The following is an 18,398-nucleotide window of genomic DNA, read 5'->3' on the forward strand; positions in this document are numbered from 1 at the left end:
CGCCACCCATATATCTCAGAAAGAAAAGACAACGATGGCTTCTGAGGGACAGCCCGTCTTCCTTCCAAAGACGCAGGCCCATGTCTTCACATCATGGTAGGCTGCCTTTATTTATCTCGGTGTCGTATTTGACGACCATGCAGAATGGCAGCCTAGGTAGGTGTGCGAAGAGTGGTCAGATCTCAGACTGCACATAGAGATACACTGACCAGCAATGGGAATGAATATGAGCACCGTTATCAAGAGTAACAAGAATTAGGCCGATGCACAGAAACGCTGCAAGCACTATAAACACAAAAGAAGAAATTGGTATGGTCGTCGGAAATTGAAACGAAGTAGACCGCCATCGATGCATGAAGAGTAAGATCCAGAAGCAAAGAGTAAGACATAGCGGGCAAAGTAAATAAAAGTGTCTGAAAGCATGAAATAATGATAGTATAAGCCTTCACACTTGTTATATGCAAATCGTGCCGAGGCCGCCAACTTTTCACTGAAGGTAATATGCGATCTGGATCTCAAAAGCAGACCAAAAGCTAATCGTCGTCGACTGAATGCAGAAGAGGGTGGCTACCCACGTAAAAAACCACCAAGAAATCAAGAAGGAACACCATGCCACAAATATCCAAAAAGTATGACCCAGCCCAGCGCCTGACATAATGACGCGAGACAAGAACAGTAGAGCACCACGACGCCTATGCATTCAACCAAACATAAGAGAGTATCAAGGTGGAGAACGGTGAACTGAAACGAGAATCAAAGCAGAGTCATAGCCATGAGTTGGTGGAGGTGTTGTCTTCGGCGATAGAGCTCGTCATAAGACGTACGGGATCAGTCTTTGAATGACTGGGATGGTCGAGAAGGGATTGGGAAAGATCATAAGATGCCCGAATCTTTCAGGGCATTTTGTAATATTGTTTCCTTGACCGCAGCGAACACTAGACGAATATTCGTGGTATCGGTTGCTTGAGTCAAACTGTTACGATGTCAGCTCGGTTTGTCATACTTCTTGAGCTGGACCCATCAGCCCGCAGAAGGCACTTACTGTGGATATAGATTCAAGTGCGCTCGGTTGACCTGGTTGAATCTCCACAGGAGATACTTGGCAGCCCGGTTCACGTCATTACCGCCAGAGTAATCGGGGAAATAGTTACTCAGAGGCGAACGGGGCAATTTCTGTCGAAAAAGATCCACTTTGTTGAGGAAAAGGATGATACTTGTTCGCATGAACCATCGTGAATTGACAACGGAGTCGAAAAGAACCAAGCTTTCCATCATTCGATTCTTCGAAGGTGGTTAATGAAGAAAGCCATCATTCAGAAAGCAGAGATATAACTTACTTGATTGCTCTCTTCTAGTAGCACTTGATCGTACTCACTCAATGCCACACAGAAAATGATAGATGTGACGTTCTCGAAACAATGAATCCATTTCTTTCGTTCGCTGCGCTGACCACCGACATCGAACATACTAGGGACTTGTTAGCAGCCTAGACCAGCGACAGGACAAGACATTGGAAAGTAGTTTCGTACTGTATGCTGAGCTGGCCCATTGTAAATCTTGTCTCATAGATACCTGTCGTCTTTGTTCGTGCACGGAGCACATCCGCCACGTTTGGGATATAATCAGGAGCCGCTATGCGCTTCGCTTCCTCAAAGAAACTAATCGCAGAATAAATCAATGCGCATGTTTTTAAAAGCGGGAAGAAAAAGACGAAGGATGAACTTACTATGGCGCAGAATCCATCAGGTAGAACTCATTCTGATGCTCTAAAGCAGTGGATGTGCATGGATCATTCCAGAGATAGGTGACGGCATCTCCAATTCGAGGATCTAGAGGCGTGTTTGGATCAGGGTCGATGTTGTATTCTGAAAGGAACTCGATGAATTCGCGGACTTTGGGACTCGTCGGTTGGAGGTTGAACTGGTGGTAAGCTCCGATGAGAGCTTTGGTGCAATCTAGGAGATTTTTGTAGATCGTTAAACGGTATAACGCAAGTTCCTCCACCGTGTAGCCGTTTTGATGAATGATTTTCATTTGTTTGACAATGGTAGATTTCCCGCTCTCTCCGGACCCTGTCACAAATCAAAGGAGAGCTCCCGTTAGCCCAAGGCACAATCACCACCATCATACTCAGCAAATCTAGAACTGACCGAGCAGCAGAATCTTGCATTCTCTCCGTAGTCGCCTGGAATCCTCCTCTAACCGGCGATCAATGGCCTGACTTCGCTTCTTTTGTTCCGCATCCCCTGCTGACTCTGTGCTAAAACATGACCCCATCTTCGGCCAGGTTTCGTGTTCTGTATAAAACAGCGGAGAGACTTAAACCATTAGCTGCCAGCACAGGTGAGCAGCATCAATTAAATGAGACACTGACACCCGAGACACTCGGGGTAGGATTCATGAACTAGGCAGCCTCTTGCGCGCAACCCCTATGGCTTTGAGAAACCGACTTCCGAACTGTGGGTATCCAGGCAATCAGGGATCAACGGCGAGGTACTGTTCCACTATGGTTGCGACCGACGGAAGGAGGATGATGAACAAGTTGTGCGCGGTATGGTGAGTTGCAAGGCAACGGCGAGCAGTTCCGGTCTTGGGCGAAGGCGCAAGAAGCGAGTACAGAGTAACGACTGTAAGGTTCTGGGACGGCAGTGATGACTCGTGACGCAGGTGATGAGGCTAGGGGAGGTGTTGCTTCGGTCGGTGAGGAAAGAGCCCAAGCTCCTATTGCTTTTTCTCCGCGAGTAGACTGATTGGGATGAGGGGTGACAGGACTCGATTGCGGAGCAGACAGGTGTGTGAGAGTGACGAACCGACGCTAAAAAGAGCAGTCAAGGTCGATCGGGAAGAGTGGATGGAGAGCGGATCTCACAGTGAGATCATGTAAGCAATCAGGATCGGTCAAAAGGCGTAGTAGTACTAAGAGGAGATGGTAATTGGTACAAGGTAATATACCTAGGTAGCTGAGATGTCTTAAACGCGATAGACAACTAAGATCTGATATATTAAAGTGCAAGTCTGCAGATGCTCTGGGGAATCAGTATCTAGGTATAATGACCCAGTTGTGGATATTCCCAATCGTCATATAGACAGGTTGAAGTGGAGATGGCAGAGAGAGGAGCCTGAGAGGGAGTTGAGTGGGTAATATTGGTAAAAACGTGGATGGGCGAAGCTTACTACGTAGTAGGTAAATATGTCTATTGCGCCAGGTGACTGTCACTAGGGAAGAGAAACAGATGCTTAAATTACGGCTGTGCTGCTGTCCACTGGTTTAAAGTGAGGCAGGAAAAGGGTACCTTGCCTACCTAGATACTCTTAAGGGTCCAATGTGACTGCACAGCATCAGGCATTCGTAGATTCAACATAGATGCTGAGCTAGGAAAATGTACCCAGTGACTTCTCTTTATGACGGTGTCGAAATGCAGGTATTACAGGCTGTCATGGCGGAACAGCTGGTCAGTCCTTATTTCCAGGGACATGATACCTACCTGCTCTTCGTCGGCCCCTGCCATTCAAAGAATTTAATCTCTTCTATTACTGGTTGTGGGATCATGCTTAATCTTGGATCCTTTTTGACTCATCGGAGTACTTCTCTGCTGCTTTTTGATTGCTAAGGTAGGTACTCTAAGTATTGCAATCACTGCTCAAATAGGTCCATGACTACCTAGGTAGGTACCTAGGTTGCTGTAAGTTACCGTACGCCCGATACGGCCATCAACTCTCGCAGCAGATGATCTCCCTTTCCAAGGCGCAATATACGGATTGCTATTCCAGGGCTCATCGAAATGCTGAGGCTATGTTTCAATCATTCCCGATTGGCGAGTTGAAGCTCTGACTTCTACAAATATCTGGCAGAGCGCCCTTGGAGGGTTTCACAAGCTATGCCATGCATTTTTTACTTAGCTTCTTGAGGTTATGGATGCCAATGGTCAGGTATTTGTTCATAATAAACAGGTGGAAACTCAAATTTGAAGGTGCTTGCAGCGGTACTGCGGTAAAATGGTATGAATGAACTCCTTCATCTAATTTTGATGCAGCTTTATTGTGTTGGAGACCTGGAGTATCTACTCCGTATCCGATAGCATCTGCTCTGTACGGAGTTAATTGTAGTGGTACACACCTTGAATCAAATAATTGCTAGCCGATGTCACTCCAGACCTTTACAGTACATAAAGGGGCCATGAGAGATTCAAGAATAGTTTGCACATCTTCAAAAAGGGGCTCGGCCAGATGCGTATTTTGAGTGTGGGATTGATTTTTAGTGCGATCCTCATCATACGAATTATTGAGCATATATTTCTTTGTCTGTATCTGCCAGCCTAATATACTAAACGCGCTTCCCTCTACCGTATCTAGGTATAAGTGTCTCGTACCTAGACATCGAGACACCTAGCTAGTATCGATCTTGTAACGCCTCGACCGAGTGAAAACATGGATTGATCGTGATGAGGGGCTCTATGAGAGGAGATACCGGATGGAACAGGAGTATAACTTCTGTAGCTAAACGTACCTAGGATTGAGTCAAGATGGTCTCTCTCCACTTCATAATGAGTAGAATATAATTTAGAAATCCTTAAGTTGAGCGAACGTCTACGGAGTAATGCACTTGACCAGCCGATAAGAACTCTCAGTGGAAGTTCTTTCAATTGTACGCTGCGCTCTTCATGATAGTGTGGTACAGCATGTCAATTTCTCCTGGTTGATGGAACTGGTTAGAACCGGATCAGCCCCACTATGATGACATCTATCGCAAAGCAAGATGCGTGGATCCAGTCTAAAGCCTCATCTCAAATCCCAGTGGGTGACAGGTATCTAGTGTTATTGGAGATAATTTGGTGAGGATTATTATCTATGGACTATATACTACTTGTTGAAGATTATCCTCATCACCGATATGAAGGAAAAGAAATCTCTTAACCTGAATCTGTGCTTGGACTTGGAGGAGTTGGAGGGGTACTGCTCTCTTCATTTTGCTCACTGTCTGTCTACTATCGGCCAATTGTTTCTGATCAGCTAATCTACTAGGATGATTCTTAGGATAGGTAATTGCGTTGATATCGACTATACGAGGAATTCATTGGGAATTCGTAATGAACGAGTTGACTGCTGTATGGACGGCATGTGCTATTATACCTACAGGATACCACCTCGGAGACGCACTTATATATAGGTAAATGGACTGTCATCATCTATTTGTAGATGACATAGTGATTATCAGTAATGCGAACCTTAACCAGAATGATCATGATTTTGAGGGATTTGGTAGGAACCTATATAGAAGACTGCTGCTCTTCAGATACCAGACATAATCCCTGGTGATAGCACGCATTCATGACCACAGATGGCTGTAAGAGGAAGATATAACATATGCCCGCTCCTCTTGTCCGCCCGTGGGGATCTATTTTCCAGGCGATCTTTATGGCTTATTGTTATTTAAGCAAGCGTTATGATGATGATGAAGCCCTGGTGGTATTGTTTTTTCCTTGAATTTGGAAGAGTCTTCCAACCAATTGGCCCGACCTAATAATCCTTGTGGTCTAGACAGACAGATAGGTACTACTTACTAAGGCCGAAAGCACACCGGCCATTTTTCGACTGTGCTCACTTTTCGTCGCGGACGTCATCGTCCTTGTTTTTGGATTCCTGGGACTCGAACTGAACGGACTAGGAGGCCTCGCTTCCCCACACCTGCTGGCGCCACTTGCTGCCACGGCTTTTGCCCGCCTTCGCTCCCCTCTCTCTCTCTCAGCGCCTACTACGTAGTTCCTTCATCTGCATCTGTTTTTTTCTCCTCCATAGTTTTTTGACATCCTCATCTGTTGGCTCTATACATTCGTTAACCGTCTCACTATTTTGAGATCCTTGAGCCAAACAATCGGAGAGACTGTTAGAGCTGGCCTGCCTTCCCAGACGTACTCCGTCCACCCCATAATCCAAAATGGCCGAGTTCGTGCGTGCCCAGATTTTCGGCACCACCTTTGAAATCACCAGCAGGTACAGTGCACGCGATCAGGAGACTTCGAGTGTCAATTGTGTTAACAAGATTGCAGGTACACGGACCTGCAACCGGTGGGAATGGGCGCCTTTGGACTTGTCTGGTATGGTTGGCAGAACACGGCATATCCCTCCTTTCATCTACGACAGATACCGTCAGGTATTTCCCCTGTTCACATGGGCTAATAATTTTTGTACGAAAATAGCTCCGCAAGAGATCAATTGACAGGCCAACCCGTGGCTGTAAAGAAGATCATGAAGCCTTTCAGCACTCCTGTTTTGTCCAAGAGAACATACCGCGAGCTGAAGCTGTTGAAGCACTTACGGCATGAGAACGTTCGTGACTACCCCACTGCAATTTTCCACCACGTTCGTGTTCTGATTCCCTTGTTAGATCATTAGCTTAAGCGATATCTTCATCTCGCCTCTCGAGGACATGTATGCGGCACCCCCTTGAAAGTCTCAGGCTTGTTGTTGAGTTCTAACAGGTGAACAGTTACTTTGTTACAGAGCTCCTTGGGACCGACCTTCACAGACTTCTGACTTCGAGACCATTGGAGAAACAGTTCATTCAGTACTTCCTATACCAGATTTTGGTGCGCCTGGACTTGTTCGATTCGGAAAGTACTTGAATGCTAACCATTATTCTGCAGCGAGGTTTGAAATACGTTCACTCGGCGGGCGTCGTCCACCGTGACCTCAAACCCAGCAACATCCTCATCAACGAAAACTGCGATCTGAAAATTTGCGATTTTGGCCTTGCTCGTATCCAAGACCCCCAGATGACCGGCTATGTTTCGACGAGATACTACCGAGCCCCTGAAATCATGCTTACATGGCAGAAATATGACGTGGAAGTCGACATCTGGAGTGCAGGCTGTATTTTTGCCGAGATGCTGGAAGGAAAGCCTTTGTTCCCCGGGAAGGACCATGTCAACCAGTTCTCTATCATCACAGAACTGCTCGGAACTCCGCCAGATGATGTGATTCAGACTATCTGCAGTGAAAATGTGAGCGGCACGCCGACATTCCCCTGCCACTTATTGCGAACTCTGCTAACACGGGGAACTTCGTCAGACTTTGCGATTCGTCAAGTCCCTGCCTAAGCGCGAACGCCAACCTCTTGCCAACAAATTCAAGAACGCCGATCCTGAGGGTACGTTTATGCATCTGTGTATGTAGGAGTTCAGTGAGGTACTGATGCTTTTTAGCGGTCGACCTTCTGGAGCGAATGCTCGTTTTCGATCCCAAGAAGAGAATCCGTGCTGGGGAAGCACTTGCGCACGAATACCTCTCTCCCTACCACGACCCCACCGATGAACCTGAGGCCGAGGAGAAGTTTGATTGGTCGTTCAATGATGCCGACCTTCCTGTGGACACCTGGAAGATCATGATGTATGCTGAACTTTGGTGAACATTCTGTCTTTTCGGCTTCTAACACTGGCGGTGTAGGTACTCAGAGATCCTCGACTTCCATAATATCGACCAGGGTAATGACGCTGGTCAGGCGCTCGTCGAAGGCGTGGCTCAAGGGCAGCAGAACTTTGCCTAAGAGTGGCCACCACGTGCATCTGCGAAATTAAGCGCAGACAATTTTGTTTAATGAGACGATTTTCTTTTGGTGTGTGTAGACGGGGAACGAGGTCACGATTTGTCCATTTGAACCTACTTCATCCTTTTCATCTTTGTGTTTCTCTCCCTTCAAAGCGGGCGTATGTACACGACCTGCTGTTCAACTTTCTACTTGTTCCGTCCTGGCGTCGTTAGAGTCGGAGGGTGTGGGAACTAAGATTGTTCATTCTTACCTTTACTCCTTTAGTGGTGTCTTCAACACAGAGCCGTCCCATTGTCCGTTCTTATATATATACACACCGTTACGTTTCATGAATCCGTGTTGGATGGAAATGTCTAATAACAATGTCGTGTTTGATTGTTGGCCTAGTTGAAGATGCCGGCCTTGGGAGATTCCTGCAGCAACTGGTAAAGCAAGGGATGAAAACTGATTTCGGACCGAATCTCGGACAGAACGTTTCATGTCTAAGACATCGATATCAATGTTTACTTTTTGTACATGTAGAATTGAGTTCAGTGAAATACGCCCGCAATGAGCCATACCTCTGACGTAGGTTGAGGAAGCGATTACCTATAGCCCCAGAGCAACACAATCGTGGCGGGGCCATACAGCAACATCGCCGACTCGATGACCGCCCACCCGCAGTTTGTGATTCGTCTCCCCTGGTTGCATATCATTAGCAGTTGAGAGTGCTCACGTCTTAAATGTCTATTGATTACTGCTGTCATTCAATCGTACGTGTGATAGACTGTTTCGTCACTTCTTCGTTTCTTCCAAAGGTGCTCACTTTTTTTTCCCAAAAAAAGGAACTAGCTTCAGACGTGTCAATATTCACGTCCTCAGTCTACCCCCCGGCTTTGCATGACGGTTCGGCGCAATAATGTCTGGTGTTCGAGGCCGCCAGGCCCCCATTGTGATGGTGATTGATTTCCACCATGCGAGGTGAGTTATCTCAGGGAACACACAATGGAGACTGCTGTGTATCGGGTTCGGCTCGAAGAGAAGAGCTCTGAGGGGTAAAGAATGCGACGGGGATAATTCTATAATGCGCATTGTCTGCGCCTTTCTTGCTTATATCTCACATTTCGTGCTTCTGGAAAGCTCTCTTATTCATGGTTGAAGGTATCACCAGCTGACAAATCTCGTCATCGTTAAACAATAGGGGCCCGGAAATCGAACTGTGCATCGGAGAGGAGGACATCGATATCGCGGCAAAGAATGACTGGTCTCTTTTACCGTTCATGGCGTTGTCGGACGGGGCGCATGCGTACGAAGCCATCCTTCCCCTCCCCATTGTCCGTCAGAAAGCGGAGTCTTGCGATTGACTCGATGTCATCGGTGTACCAGATCCACCGAGGAATTCTCATACTTCACCCTACGCAAGAAGGAGACCGCGACGGCACCGGCAACATCTCTGTTCGGAATCGCCTGTTCACGACAGCTCGACTCGAACCTGCTTATCAACCGTCCTGCGGATGTGACTAGATCCACTGTACAAAAGGCCGTCGTCGTTATTACGGATACCCCTCAGAGCGTGGGACAACTAAGGGAGAAGCTTTCTGTGGTGACTTCGGCTTGGTTCGCGCAGCGGTACGTTGACGACCATCCATGTTTGCGTCAAGTGTGGTTGCTTGAGGCGCTGGACGCCTCGCTGAGATACATCATGACTGATTGAATGCTGGTGATAATAGGGATTTCTCAGACATCGATATCCTGAAGGTTGGCTTGATATTCGCGTTGTGTCGAGAACCACAAGCATGCTAACGTCATGCCCCAGAAATTTCGTGAAGGACTCATAATCAGCTGGGAACAGAATGAAGCATCGAAAGACCAGAATCTTGGTAAAATAAGACTTGTTCCATGAGGCCGACTAGAATGGGGAGCTAATTTTTTCAAAGGTCTCTCTCTGCGGGAGATGATACATGAGTTCAAGTACCAGACTCTTGTACTGTTCAAAGCTCTACTTCTACAGCCAAAGGTATGCCAATGATCATGCTGCTTTGGTAACATAGCTGACCTTCTTCAGATGCTCTTCTTTGGCTCACGATGCGAGCGTTTATGCATGATTCAATTCTCACTTATCTCACTGATCCCAGGCCTGATCAATAGCCTCCAGGATTGTGCTGATCCAGCTGCTGATAGCTACGCGCAGACTGTGGGGAAGCCAACTTCTTTGAAGACGAGTGATAGAGCATCCTGTATGAGACCATATGCCGCTCCTATGTCAAACTAGGCTAACAGGTAAAAGTGCTGGCATATATGGGTTTGCCATTACAGATATTTGGAAAGGTTCGCTATTACGCAGACATAAGATCGAGCATCGCTAATACTGTTTAGGGAAGCATGTTTGGACCTTATACACCACTTCAGCAGCTGGACCTGCTGGCGGATCACGGGACGAAGTCGTACGTTGTTGGATCCACGAACTCGCTCCTTTTACAACAGAAAGATCGCTATAGCGATATACTAATTAATGTAAGTGGTTACCTTTCGTCGCCTGGATGCTCCTTGTTCCTGAACTAATGTATCTCAGCTTGACGAGGACGTCATCACTATTTCATCCCCCTCTCTTCGAAGCGCACTGGTCCTCTCTGCCGCCGACAGGCGCTGGATCGACCTCCTTACCCAGATAATAAATGATACTTGGGATGAAGCGCATCCTCAGCGACCAAAGGATCACGGATACATGGGTTCGGAAGAATTCATCAGACTTCAGTTCGAGGAGTATCTACTTGCGTTGCTGGCCTCCATGAAATATCACGAAGAGCTCCACTCTTTCAGTAGCGGTGAATCCGGCCGGAGGAGCAAGACACAGTTGGAAGCATACAATATCGAGGGGGATCCGGCGTTGGATTTCAATCCGGATTTCCTGGCACATTGGCAGACTACTTCCAATTATGCCCTATTCCAACGCTTGACGTCCGATGCTCTTTTGTTCTCAATCGTTGAGCCTCGTCATCCCTGCGCGGGTGGTCTCACCATAGAGGACGTTCAACGACGGCTGTCGCAACAGGTCGCGGAGCTTCATCTGGATGAACGGGTGCGTGAGGGCCGCGAGGCTCTGAACAGACATCTCGCAACTGGTCAGAAGAAAGTGAGCGCTGCATTCAACAGTTTTTGGGCAGATATCGAATTGATGCGGGAAGCACAACGGAAGCGCAATGAGGAGAGAGCTCTTCAGTCGCAACGATCTTCGATGGATCAAGGCTCTGTTGGCTCACCACCTCTGCCGCCCTCAGATACCCCGTCGGCCACTTCAACCGCAAACTCCTGGTTTGGTGGGCGAAAGGCCCCCTCTGTGGACATCGCACAGGCGCAAGCATCCGTCAACGCAGTGAGTCAGAAAGCTGGCGCATATCTTAGTTCATGGAGCTCGTGGGCCAGCGAGAAACGCAAAGAATGGCAGGAAAAGAAGGCGACCCCATCATCACCGTCCTCCATCACCTCTCCGTCCACGCCTACATTGTCTAGTATAGCCGAAGGTGATGACTCGGAAAGAGGTCGACGCCGCTCCATGCAGCAACAACGCCAAAGTGAGGATTCAGCTACCCTCTCGCGCAGCGGGAGCCGACGGAAGAGATGGAGCAATATCCTCTTGAGACGGGAAAGCGGGGATTTTGGATCCCCCAACGCCAAAGAAGACGGCAGCCCCGACGGCAGCGAGCAGGATCATCCATACCCAAAGTCACCCTTGTCCCAAGGGACCTCGGTTGTCGAAGATGACGTTGTGCAGTCAACTCAGCCTAAAAACAGTGATCCTTCCACTCAATCTCCAGTTGAAAAGGAGGCTGAGATCTCCACAATTCCTAAAATCGTCGAAAAGCAACAGCCTGCAAACGAAAAGCTAGCAGAAGAATCAGCCTCTCATCCGTCAAGTGACAAAGCGTCGTCTGCCTCCGCCGAACTCGCACCACCCAGCGCATCGGCCTCGAATTCCAACTAGACCTTACCCTTCAGTCCTGTATTCATCTTCTTGAACATTGACAATGCGAAGGCTCAGGATCAATGTCGATCAAGCATGATGCGTTTGCATCATAACTCTCTCTTGGCCTGGGCTCCTCTTCCCTTTGATCTTCAGTTCCTGCAAAGATGACTATTCTCCTTTCCTTTTTCTTTTCACCCTTCCGCAAGCTTGAATACCCAAAGAGAACAGACCTGGCATTTCATGATAATCTACCCTTTACATATTCCTGCATTGATACCATCTTACTTCTTGGACTAAATGGACAAAGCTACCTGCTTGTATGTGCGTTTTTGCTTCGCCATTGTTTTGCTTGATAATGGTTGGTTGGCCCGCTTAGTCCTGTACAAAATTTGTGATGATTGAATGGTAGTGAAGCTGTGGTGGACTTCATAGCCTGTGGAGGGATTGTACACTATACCTACCAACCCCTGGTCTTGTGATTTAATACGCCAATTTTGGGCATAATATTTAGTGCTCACTGGAGAACATATTGATTGGAAGGCCAAAGAAGTATTTGATCGTGATCAGTTAGGTAATCATTTGTCATATCTTCGCTATAGGAAGCAGTACATTGTTTCTCTTAACCCTGCTAGTGACGAAACCGGAGCCTGTGCCGCAGCAAAGCGAAACCGGATGATTAAACAGATGAATATCAGCGCTAAGATGAGGTGTTGAGCAGAAGCAAAAAGGTTGTGCCAAGCAAATGGTATAAAATCACGCGATGTAAGCGATCTCATCCCCGTCCAACCGCTCTATATAATCCTTCTCCATGAGAGCTTCGATATTCTTTTTGATATCCTGCACCTTGGGAGGAAAGCGGGACTTGACCTGCTGAATGACCTCTTGTACGAGCTGTACGTGCTTCATCTTCTTGCGGGACTTCATGATGCGGACGATGGCAGACTAGTGGACTCGATTAGTTATGGACGAGGTGGAGGAAAATATAGGGGTAACATACCTGGAGGAGCAGTTTCCGGTCCTCCTCTATTGTCTTGTGCGTGTCGTCTGATTCAACCTTCTGCTCTGATTTGATCTGAATATTTAGATTGACCTTGATCTTCTTGTTCTTGAAGTTGTAATTCAGGGAGAATGAGGTTCCAGGTTCGGGTTTGGCCCCTTCAGGGCTTGGAAGGAGCACCTTCGCTTTCAGTAGGATTCCGAGGTTAGGGTCGAGAATTTCGGGGGCAAGGCTGGTAGCCTTCTGGATGTCGGAGTAGGATAAGGTGTCCTGCTCATTGAACAGGAGGAGGATGCCCATTTGGAATGTCGACACTTGGAAAGTGTACGGAACCTTCGTGTTCTTAATGTAATTTGCTTTGACTTCGCCCTTGCACAGCTGCCAGAGCCAAGTCAGCTTTCGACCATTGTGTTTGTCATAGTAGAAACTCTGGAATCGCTCGTAAGTCTTGACGATTTCGGGTGGTGCAGAAAAGCCCGTTGTAGGTGGATTGAGGGGCCAGAACCCAGTTCCCAGAATCTGAAAGTGTGCGTCGACCTGCTTCTTCCGATCGTCTTCGTCGAGGACCTTCTCCTGCCAATCCTTGTAGTTGGAATTGAGATCTTTCGAAATCTGGATGTCCTGGAACATCCGCTGCAACTTGTTGGTGTATTCGAAACCGCAGGCTTCCTTCAGTTTGCTGATCATGCTAGTCTCCGCATCATCGGATACCGAGCTGACGTGTACCAACCGCTTAGCCAGCATCTTGGAGTAGAATTTCTGGAAGACGTCCTTGTCTTCGATGTACTTGAACACGGTCATGATCTGTACGAGCATCTCCTCCAACTCAGACTCCTCCGCAGCCTTTGAGCCCTTCTTCAGGAGAGAATCGGTGTACCGGGCCAGCAGCTCTGGCGATTTCGTCGAACTGGATTTGCAAACCTTGTTGCGGTTGACAAACTCGCGGCAGGCGTTGTCCAGGGATCTCACAAACTCGGATTCACCGTTGAAAGCCTCATTGACAAGGTTTTGATACCTGGTGTGCACTTGTAAGAGCGCATCCACATACATCTTGGGTTCGAACGCTTCGCCCTCCGCCGCAACTTTCTCGACTGCAGCCAAGCCCGCTTTTCTGACATGAGTCTCAAACTTCGCCCGCAGAGGGTCCAACCCATCCTTGATTCGTGACAAAAGTCGATACATCCGCGCAAGGTCATCTTGGCGCTCATTGTCTAGCAGAACTTGGAATTCATCCCGCAATAGTTCGGAATGCGCTTTGACTAAGACATCAAGGCACGTGTCCGTGAGACGCTTCATGATATCTGGATGCAGATACAGGCCCACGCGGGCCTTCTCCTCGTCTAGGCGAGCCTCCGCCTTCTTCATGTACTCTACCACACTGTTCTCAGCCACGAACTGGCGAGATTCATTCTCGTAGTAGACTCTGGTCGCAGCAATAAAGGGTTTCTCGAAGTATACTCTGTAAACCTCGAGCGTAGACTTCGTGCTATCATTCTCGTCCAGACCGAGAGAGACAAACGAATCTACGATGTTCTTGATTTGCGACTGCTCGATGGTTTCGCCGTTTCGTTGCTTTTCGATCAGATTTAACACGGCCTCCATGACCTTCTCATGGACCTTCAAGAAGAAATCGTCCTTCCATTTCACGAGGTGCAAAGTGTACACATCGTAGACATTCTTCTTGCCCTCGTCGATCTCCCTCTTCACCCAATGGCGGTTCAGGTACCGGAAGAGGTGGTTGACGTATTTGGCGGCAGTTGTGTACCGAATCCATTCGCGAATGTAGAATCCTAATAGGGCTTCTTCGGTATGACTTTGGGACTCTCTGTACACGGCCTCGAGGTGGCGTGACAGGTACTCCCCTAGTAGCTTGTATAATTCCTCGCCCAACAAGTGTGCTACAGTAGAAAAAAATCGTCAGAACAAGGTCATCAAAAGCTTGCATACCATTCGCATAAGGGACGGAAAGACAAACCACCACGATGCGCCTGTAAGCCCTGCCCGTTGCTGACTGCCTTTTGTGATGTGCAAAAGTTGTGTACGGCGCTTTATCGCAGGGGTTAGTCAACTCATATCTGAGAGAAGACGAGAATCTCAGTTCGAACATACGTGTACAGGGCCATGTACTACACCAGAGGGCGCGATTGTCAGCATCGTTGCACATAAACAACTCGCTCTCCATGATGGCGAGAAAATTGGTCGGGAAAAAAAGGGCAGAGACTTACAGTTTTCATATCCACACCCTCCTCCAGCTTCAGCATAACGCTGTCGATACCCTTCTCCAGGAATGTCCATCTGCTCGAATTAGCCTAGACTGCGAGTCATAACCATTGTGAAGTGTATCCGAAAGGCGGTGGAGCTCGAGGCGTCGGTGCGAGTGAACTCACGTTTCGTCAAGGTCATCCTTGTGAGGGGTCTGAGGCATTAGAGGAGGCATAATGCTTCCTAGAGCTCAAAGATGGGACGAGTTCGGTCCTGAGATGACGAAGCAGTGGAGGTCAGCAGATGAGATAACGGTCACCGATCCAAAGCGATGATTTGGCGACTACCGGAAGGGGAAAGTGAAGTAGAATAATGCGGCAGAACTGAAATGCTCACTTCGATTGTCAAATGGACACGGTTCAAGCCTCGAGACGTTAAATAAACTTGCTGCGGCAGACGGTGAGAGCGCCGGCGGTAACGCCTTGAAAGACCGTTCAGGAAAGGCGGCGCACGAGGCGAAAGAACGAGGGTAGTAGAAGACAGCTAGGGGACAGAGGTAAGCTGAATGGACCGACTGGCAAGCACTTGATAATAGGACCAAGAGCAAGACCCCAGGACAGAAATCAGGTAACACGCGTACTAGGAAGAGAGGAAGAAAGAGAACAGGCGTGGCGTTGGGCGGTGGTGGAGAGTCGCAGGCGTGGGGATGATGGATGCCATCTTAGCGGCAGGCGGTGAGCCAGCTGAGGCGCCCGGCGCCCTACTAGGCTAGGTGCCTGCTAGGCAATAATGATCTATCAACTTCGGCTCGAAAACGGAGATTTGACCTGAGGAAGAATCTTTTAGGCATATACAGGGAATCTCCAGAATAGAGAGGCTAATATGCAAAGTGACTCATGGAGATATCTTTGCAAACGTTGTTATAGACACAGACGAGGCTTTATTATGAGAAAGTAAGACTTGAAAGCCTACGAAGTAGTTCTTAGTACAACTTTTGGCCCTTGCTTACTGGACAGCTGGACTTCTGTAGCTACCTATATACATACATGTGACACTCTGGATTCAGCTCTTCTATGGGCATCGGCGCCATCTAGAAGACTTGAACCGTGGATTGTTTTCAGATAGACAGTTGATAGCATCACGGACTTGTAAGCCGGGATGACGTCATGCGTGGCCTCATCAACAACTAAAGTACCTGCGATAGAGAGAGCCTATGTCTTCTCCTCTGCTTGTGATACCACTATCTGATAATCACTTACTCTTGCGTTGAACTTGTGGTCTGCAAAAGCGATTTGTTCAACATACCTGCCGTCGATAAACTTGGCTAACCAGTGAGATTCAAAATATAGTACAATGTCATTCAGAACTCCATCAGAAATCCGGGTCACCTCGCGCCAAATTCCCAAGTGGGAAAGGATCCCAAACACCTCGATCCAATCAAAGCCCCTCATGATCTATCACAAGGCATTCAACGCATCTCCCAGTCAGCTCACTGCGCACTTGGAGGAAGTTGGCGAGGTTATTCCCCAGTGGGTTTATAGCATGTATAGCCAGACACATTTCCACAGCACGACCCATGAAGTCCTGGGGGTTGTCTCGGGACGTGCACGTCTCTGCTTTGGCGGGGAAGACAATCCGAATCGATTCGAAACGGACGTCGAAAAGGGCGATCTGATCATCGTCCCAGCAGGCGTTGGTCACCGACTGTTGGATGAGCTCGACCCTGAAGAGGAGCGGTTCAAGATGATGGGTGCATATCCGAAGCAGAAGCAGTGGGATATGTGCTATGGAGAGTCAGGAGAGGAAGACAAGGTCAAGGGCATCAAAGACCTGGGCTGGTTTCATAAAGATCCTCTATTTGGAGACGATGGCCCTGTGTTGCATGTTTAAATGCTAATTGCGTTGTGGGTCAAGAGAGCTGGTCAACATCGTTGGTTGCGTGAGGTCGTTAAATTTTCCGCCTATAGCGCCACGTCTCCTAATTTATGCCGGCTGCAGTGTACCAACAAGAAGATTAACTTTCCAACGTGATAGAACAAAATAAGAAAAGAATCTTAGATACCACACAAACAAAAGGAACATATCGAGCAAGGTGAGACAGCAAGGTTGCATTCAGTGAGCAAAAGGAGCTCTGGCCGTAGCAAGGTTCGTAGAAAGATTAATCAAACATAAAAGTGATATGAAGCAGAGTTTCACTGGGCAACCCGCTCAACGAGTCTGTTGTCAATGAAGACTGTCAGCACTGCACATTCAGGAGAACGGTGGCGGTTTCCTACCTGAGAACACTTATTACAAAGGTCATAAGCCAAGCCAACAGAGCAACCAGCAGGACACAGGCAAGTGCTATTTGCCTGTCGCATATCGCATCGTTCTTCTCGGAAATTTGCTGATTGACCTCTGCCAGCGTACACGCGCCTCTGGCCGTGGACAACGATTCGAATGCTATACTCAGGTTGGCTGAATCGAACACTATAAAAAATATATCCAGGAGAATCAGTCGAGCCTTTGCAGCCGGAGAGCGTAGCCCCAGTGGTTTGGCTGTGTATTCGTCCCATGTGATGTAGAGCAGATAGACGAGGGCGACCGCATCCACAATAATAGCCATCAAGGCGGACGGGCCTTGGGGGTGTTGGTACTTGTCTGAGAGATGCTGTATAGATCCTCCAAGGGCAAGGGCAGTAAGAGAGAAGCACCAGACGGTGAGCCGAAAGATCAAAGGTACTATAGGACTCTTCAACAAAGTGTTGTGGAAGCGCTTGAACCAGATCTGTCTGCGTCGCTTCATCTTGAGCGGATCCTCGGTATCTTCGCTCGGCTCCAGTTGCCCTCGCCATGGCTGTGAGAAGTCGCCAAGGTTCTGATTTAACCATTCAGGTGTTACGAGCTTCTCTTCAAGACCAGGTTCTAGGGGATAGGCGATTGCCTTGGAGAAAGTCTTCCACCGGGATTCGCGACGTGGGCCTAAGCCAGTCTCTTCGTCAAAGCTTTGCTCTCTGGTATAGTCTGGTCTCGATGTCGCATAAGGGGAGTGGTTATGTTGGGCAACGAGGGCGTCATCGGGTTGCGGAGGTAGAAGTCTTGCTGTAGCCGACGCCTCGGCTTCAACATTCGCATTTTCATAAGATCGAATCCATGCTGGACGTGAGCCGAGTCAGTCAGTCTCTCTCCTATTGGAAATGCCAATGCCTATTTACCAGGTAATGTCCGCAATTTGTTCCCCAGTTCTAAACTATTGCCACCAATGTCTGTGAGGGCATTTTCTATAGCTTGCGAGGCACCAGCGGACGCATCTAATGTGCCATTGCGCAGAGGTTCTTCGGAGCGCTTGTCTTTCTGAAGTCCGTTTGTAAGACGGGTTGGCGGTTCTAACAACCGCGTGGATTTCTCTGTGATACCATCGTCTAAGGCACGCTCAAGTCTCAGAGGCTGTTGTTGGGAATCGCGCACATCCTGCGCCATTGCCCTTTAGATCAACGATTGTTCCCAGCGAGGTTGCGTCGGACTCTCGGAGGTTGCGGGAAGACGATGGATCCAATCTGCATTGCCTCAATTCCCTCTGGTAAAAGGAGGCGCAGTACCAAGACCTAGCTGTCGGAAAATTTTAATTTTGAAACGAGTGTATTGAAGAGAAAATGAAAGTAGGAAAAAATCGAATATTGTAGGGCAGAAGCCCATTACGACAATAGTGAAGAGGTTGGGGACCGAGCCCC

The 18,398-nt window shown here is 48.2% G+C and overlaps 5 protein-coding genes across 5 annotated transcripts; 3 read left to right on the plus strand and 2 right to left on the minus strand.

The window, feature by feature from the left end:
- Positions 1-5,935: 5,935 nt before the first annotated feature.
- On the plus strand, positions 5,936-7,543 carry sakA (mitogen-activated protein kinase HOG1; the record flags this gene model as incomplete). Its single annotated transcript, XM_026759728.1, has 9 exons — positions 5,936-5,991; positions 6,048-6,095; positions 6,198-6,327; positions 6,386-6,429; positions 6,488-6,587; positions 6,645-7,001; positions 7,069-7,147; positions 7,203-7,386; positions 7,444-7,543. 9 exons carry the CDS (start codon positions 5,936-5,938, stop codon positions 7,541-7,543), a joined length of 1,098 nt encoding a protein of 365 aa, XP_026613186.1.
- Positions 7,544-8,444: 901 nt separating this feature from the next.
- Positions 8,445-11,507, plus strand: CDV56_106272 (putative Avl9 protein; the record flags this gene model as incomplete). Its single annotated transcript, XM_026759891.1, has 10 exons — positions 8,445-8,506; positions 8,727-8,831; positions 8,912-9,154; positions 9,256-9,283; positions 9,342-9,405; positions 9,463-9,542; positions 9,591-9,762; positions 9,813-9,853; positions 9,902-10,039; positions 10,098-11,507. The coding sequence occupies 10 exons, from the start codon at positions 8,445-8,447 to the stop codon at positions 11,505-11,507; spliced, it is 2,343 nt and encodes a 780-aa protein (XP_026613187.1).
- Positions 11,508-12,242: 735 nt separating this feature from the next.
- On the minus strand, positions 12,243-14,923 carry culA (cullin culA; the record flags this gene model as incomplete). The annotated part of the gene is made up of 6 exons (XM_026760135.1): positions 12,243-12,431; positions 12,487-14,384; positions 14,462-14,532; positions 14,596-14,612; positions 14,712-14,781; positions 14,874-14,923. 6 exons carry the CDS (start codon positions 14,921-14,923, stop codon positions 12,243-12,245), a joined length of 2,295 nt encoding a protein of 764 aa, XP_026613188.1.
- A 1,118-nt stretch (positions 14,924-16,041) lies between these two features.
- CDV56_106734 (cupin domain-containing protein) lies at positions 16,042-16,578 on the plus strand (the record flags this gene model as incomplete). Its single annotated transcript, XM_026760353.1, has 1 exon — positions 16,042-16,578. One exon carries the CDS (start codon positions 16,042-16,044, stop codon positions 16,576-16,578), a length of 537 nt encoding a protein of 178 aa, XP_026613189.1.
- Positions 16,579-16,880: 302 nt separating this feature from the next.
- CDV56_106785 (phospholipase D regulator) lies at positions 16,881-18,147 on the minus strand (the record flags this gene model as incomplete). The annotated part of the gene is made up of 3 exons (XM_026760404.1): positions 16,881-16,905; positions 16,965-17,823; positions 17,883-18,147. The coding sequence occupies 3 exons, from the start codon at positions 18,145-18,147 to the stop codon at positions 16,881-16,883; spliced, it is 1,149 nt and encodes a 382-aa protein (XP_026613190.1).
- Between the last annotated feature and the right edge of the window lie 251 nt (positions 18,148-18,398).

The sequence above is a fragment of the Aspergillus thermomutatus genome, assembly GCF_002237265.1.
Source record: "Aspergillus thermomutatus strain HMR AF 39 chromosome Unknown NODE_138, whole genome shotgun sequence".
Lineage (NCBI taxonomy): Eukaryota > Fungi > Ascomycota > Eurotiomycetes > Eurotiales > Aspergillaceae > Aspergillus > Aspergillus thermomutatus.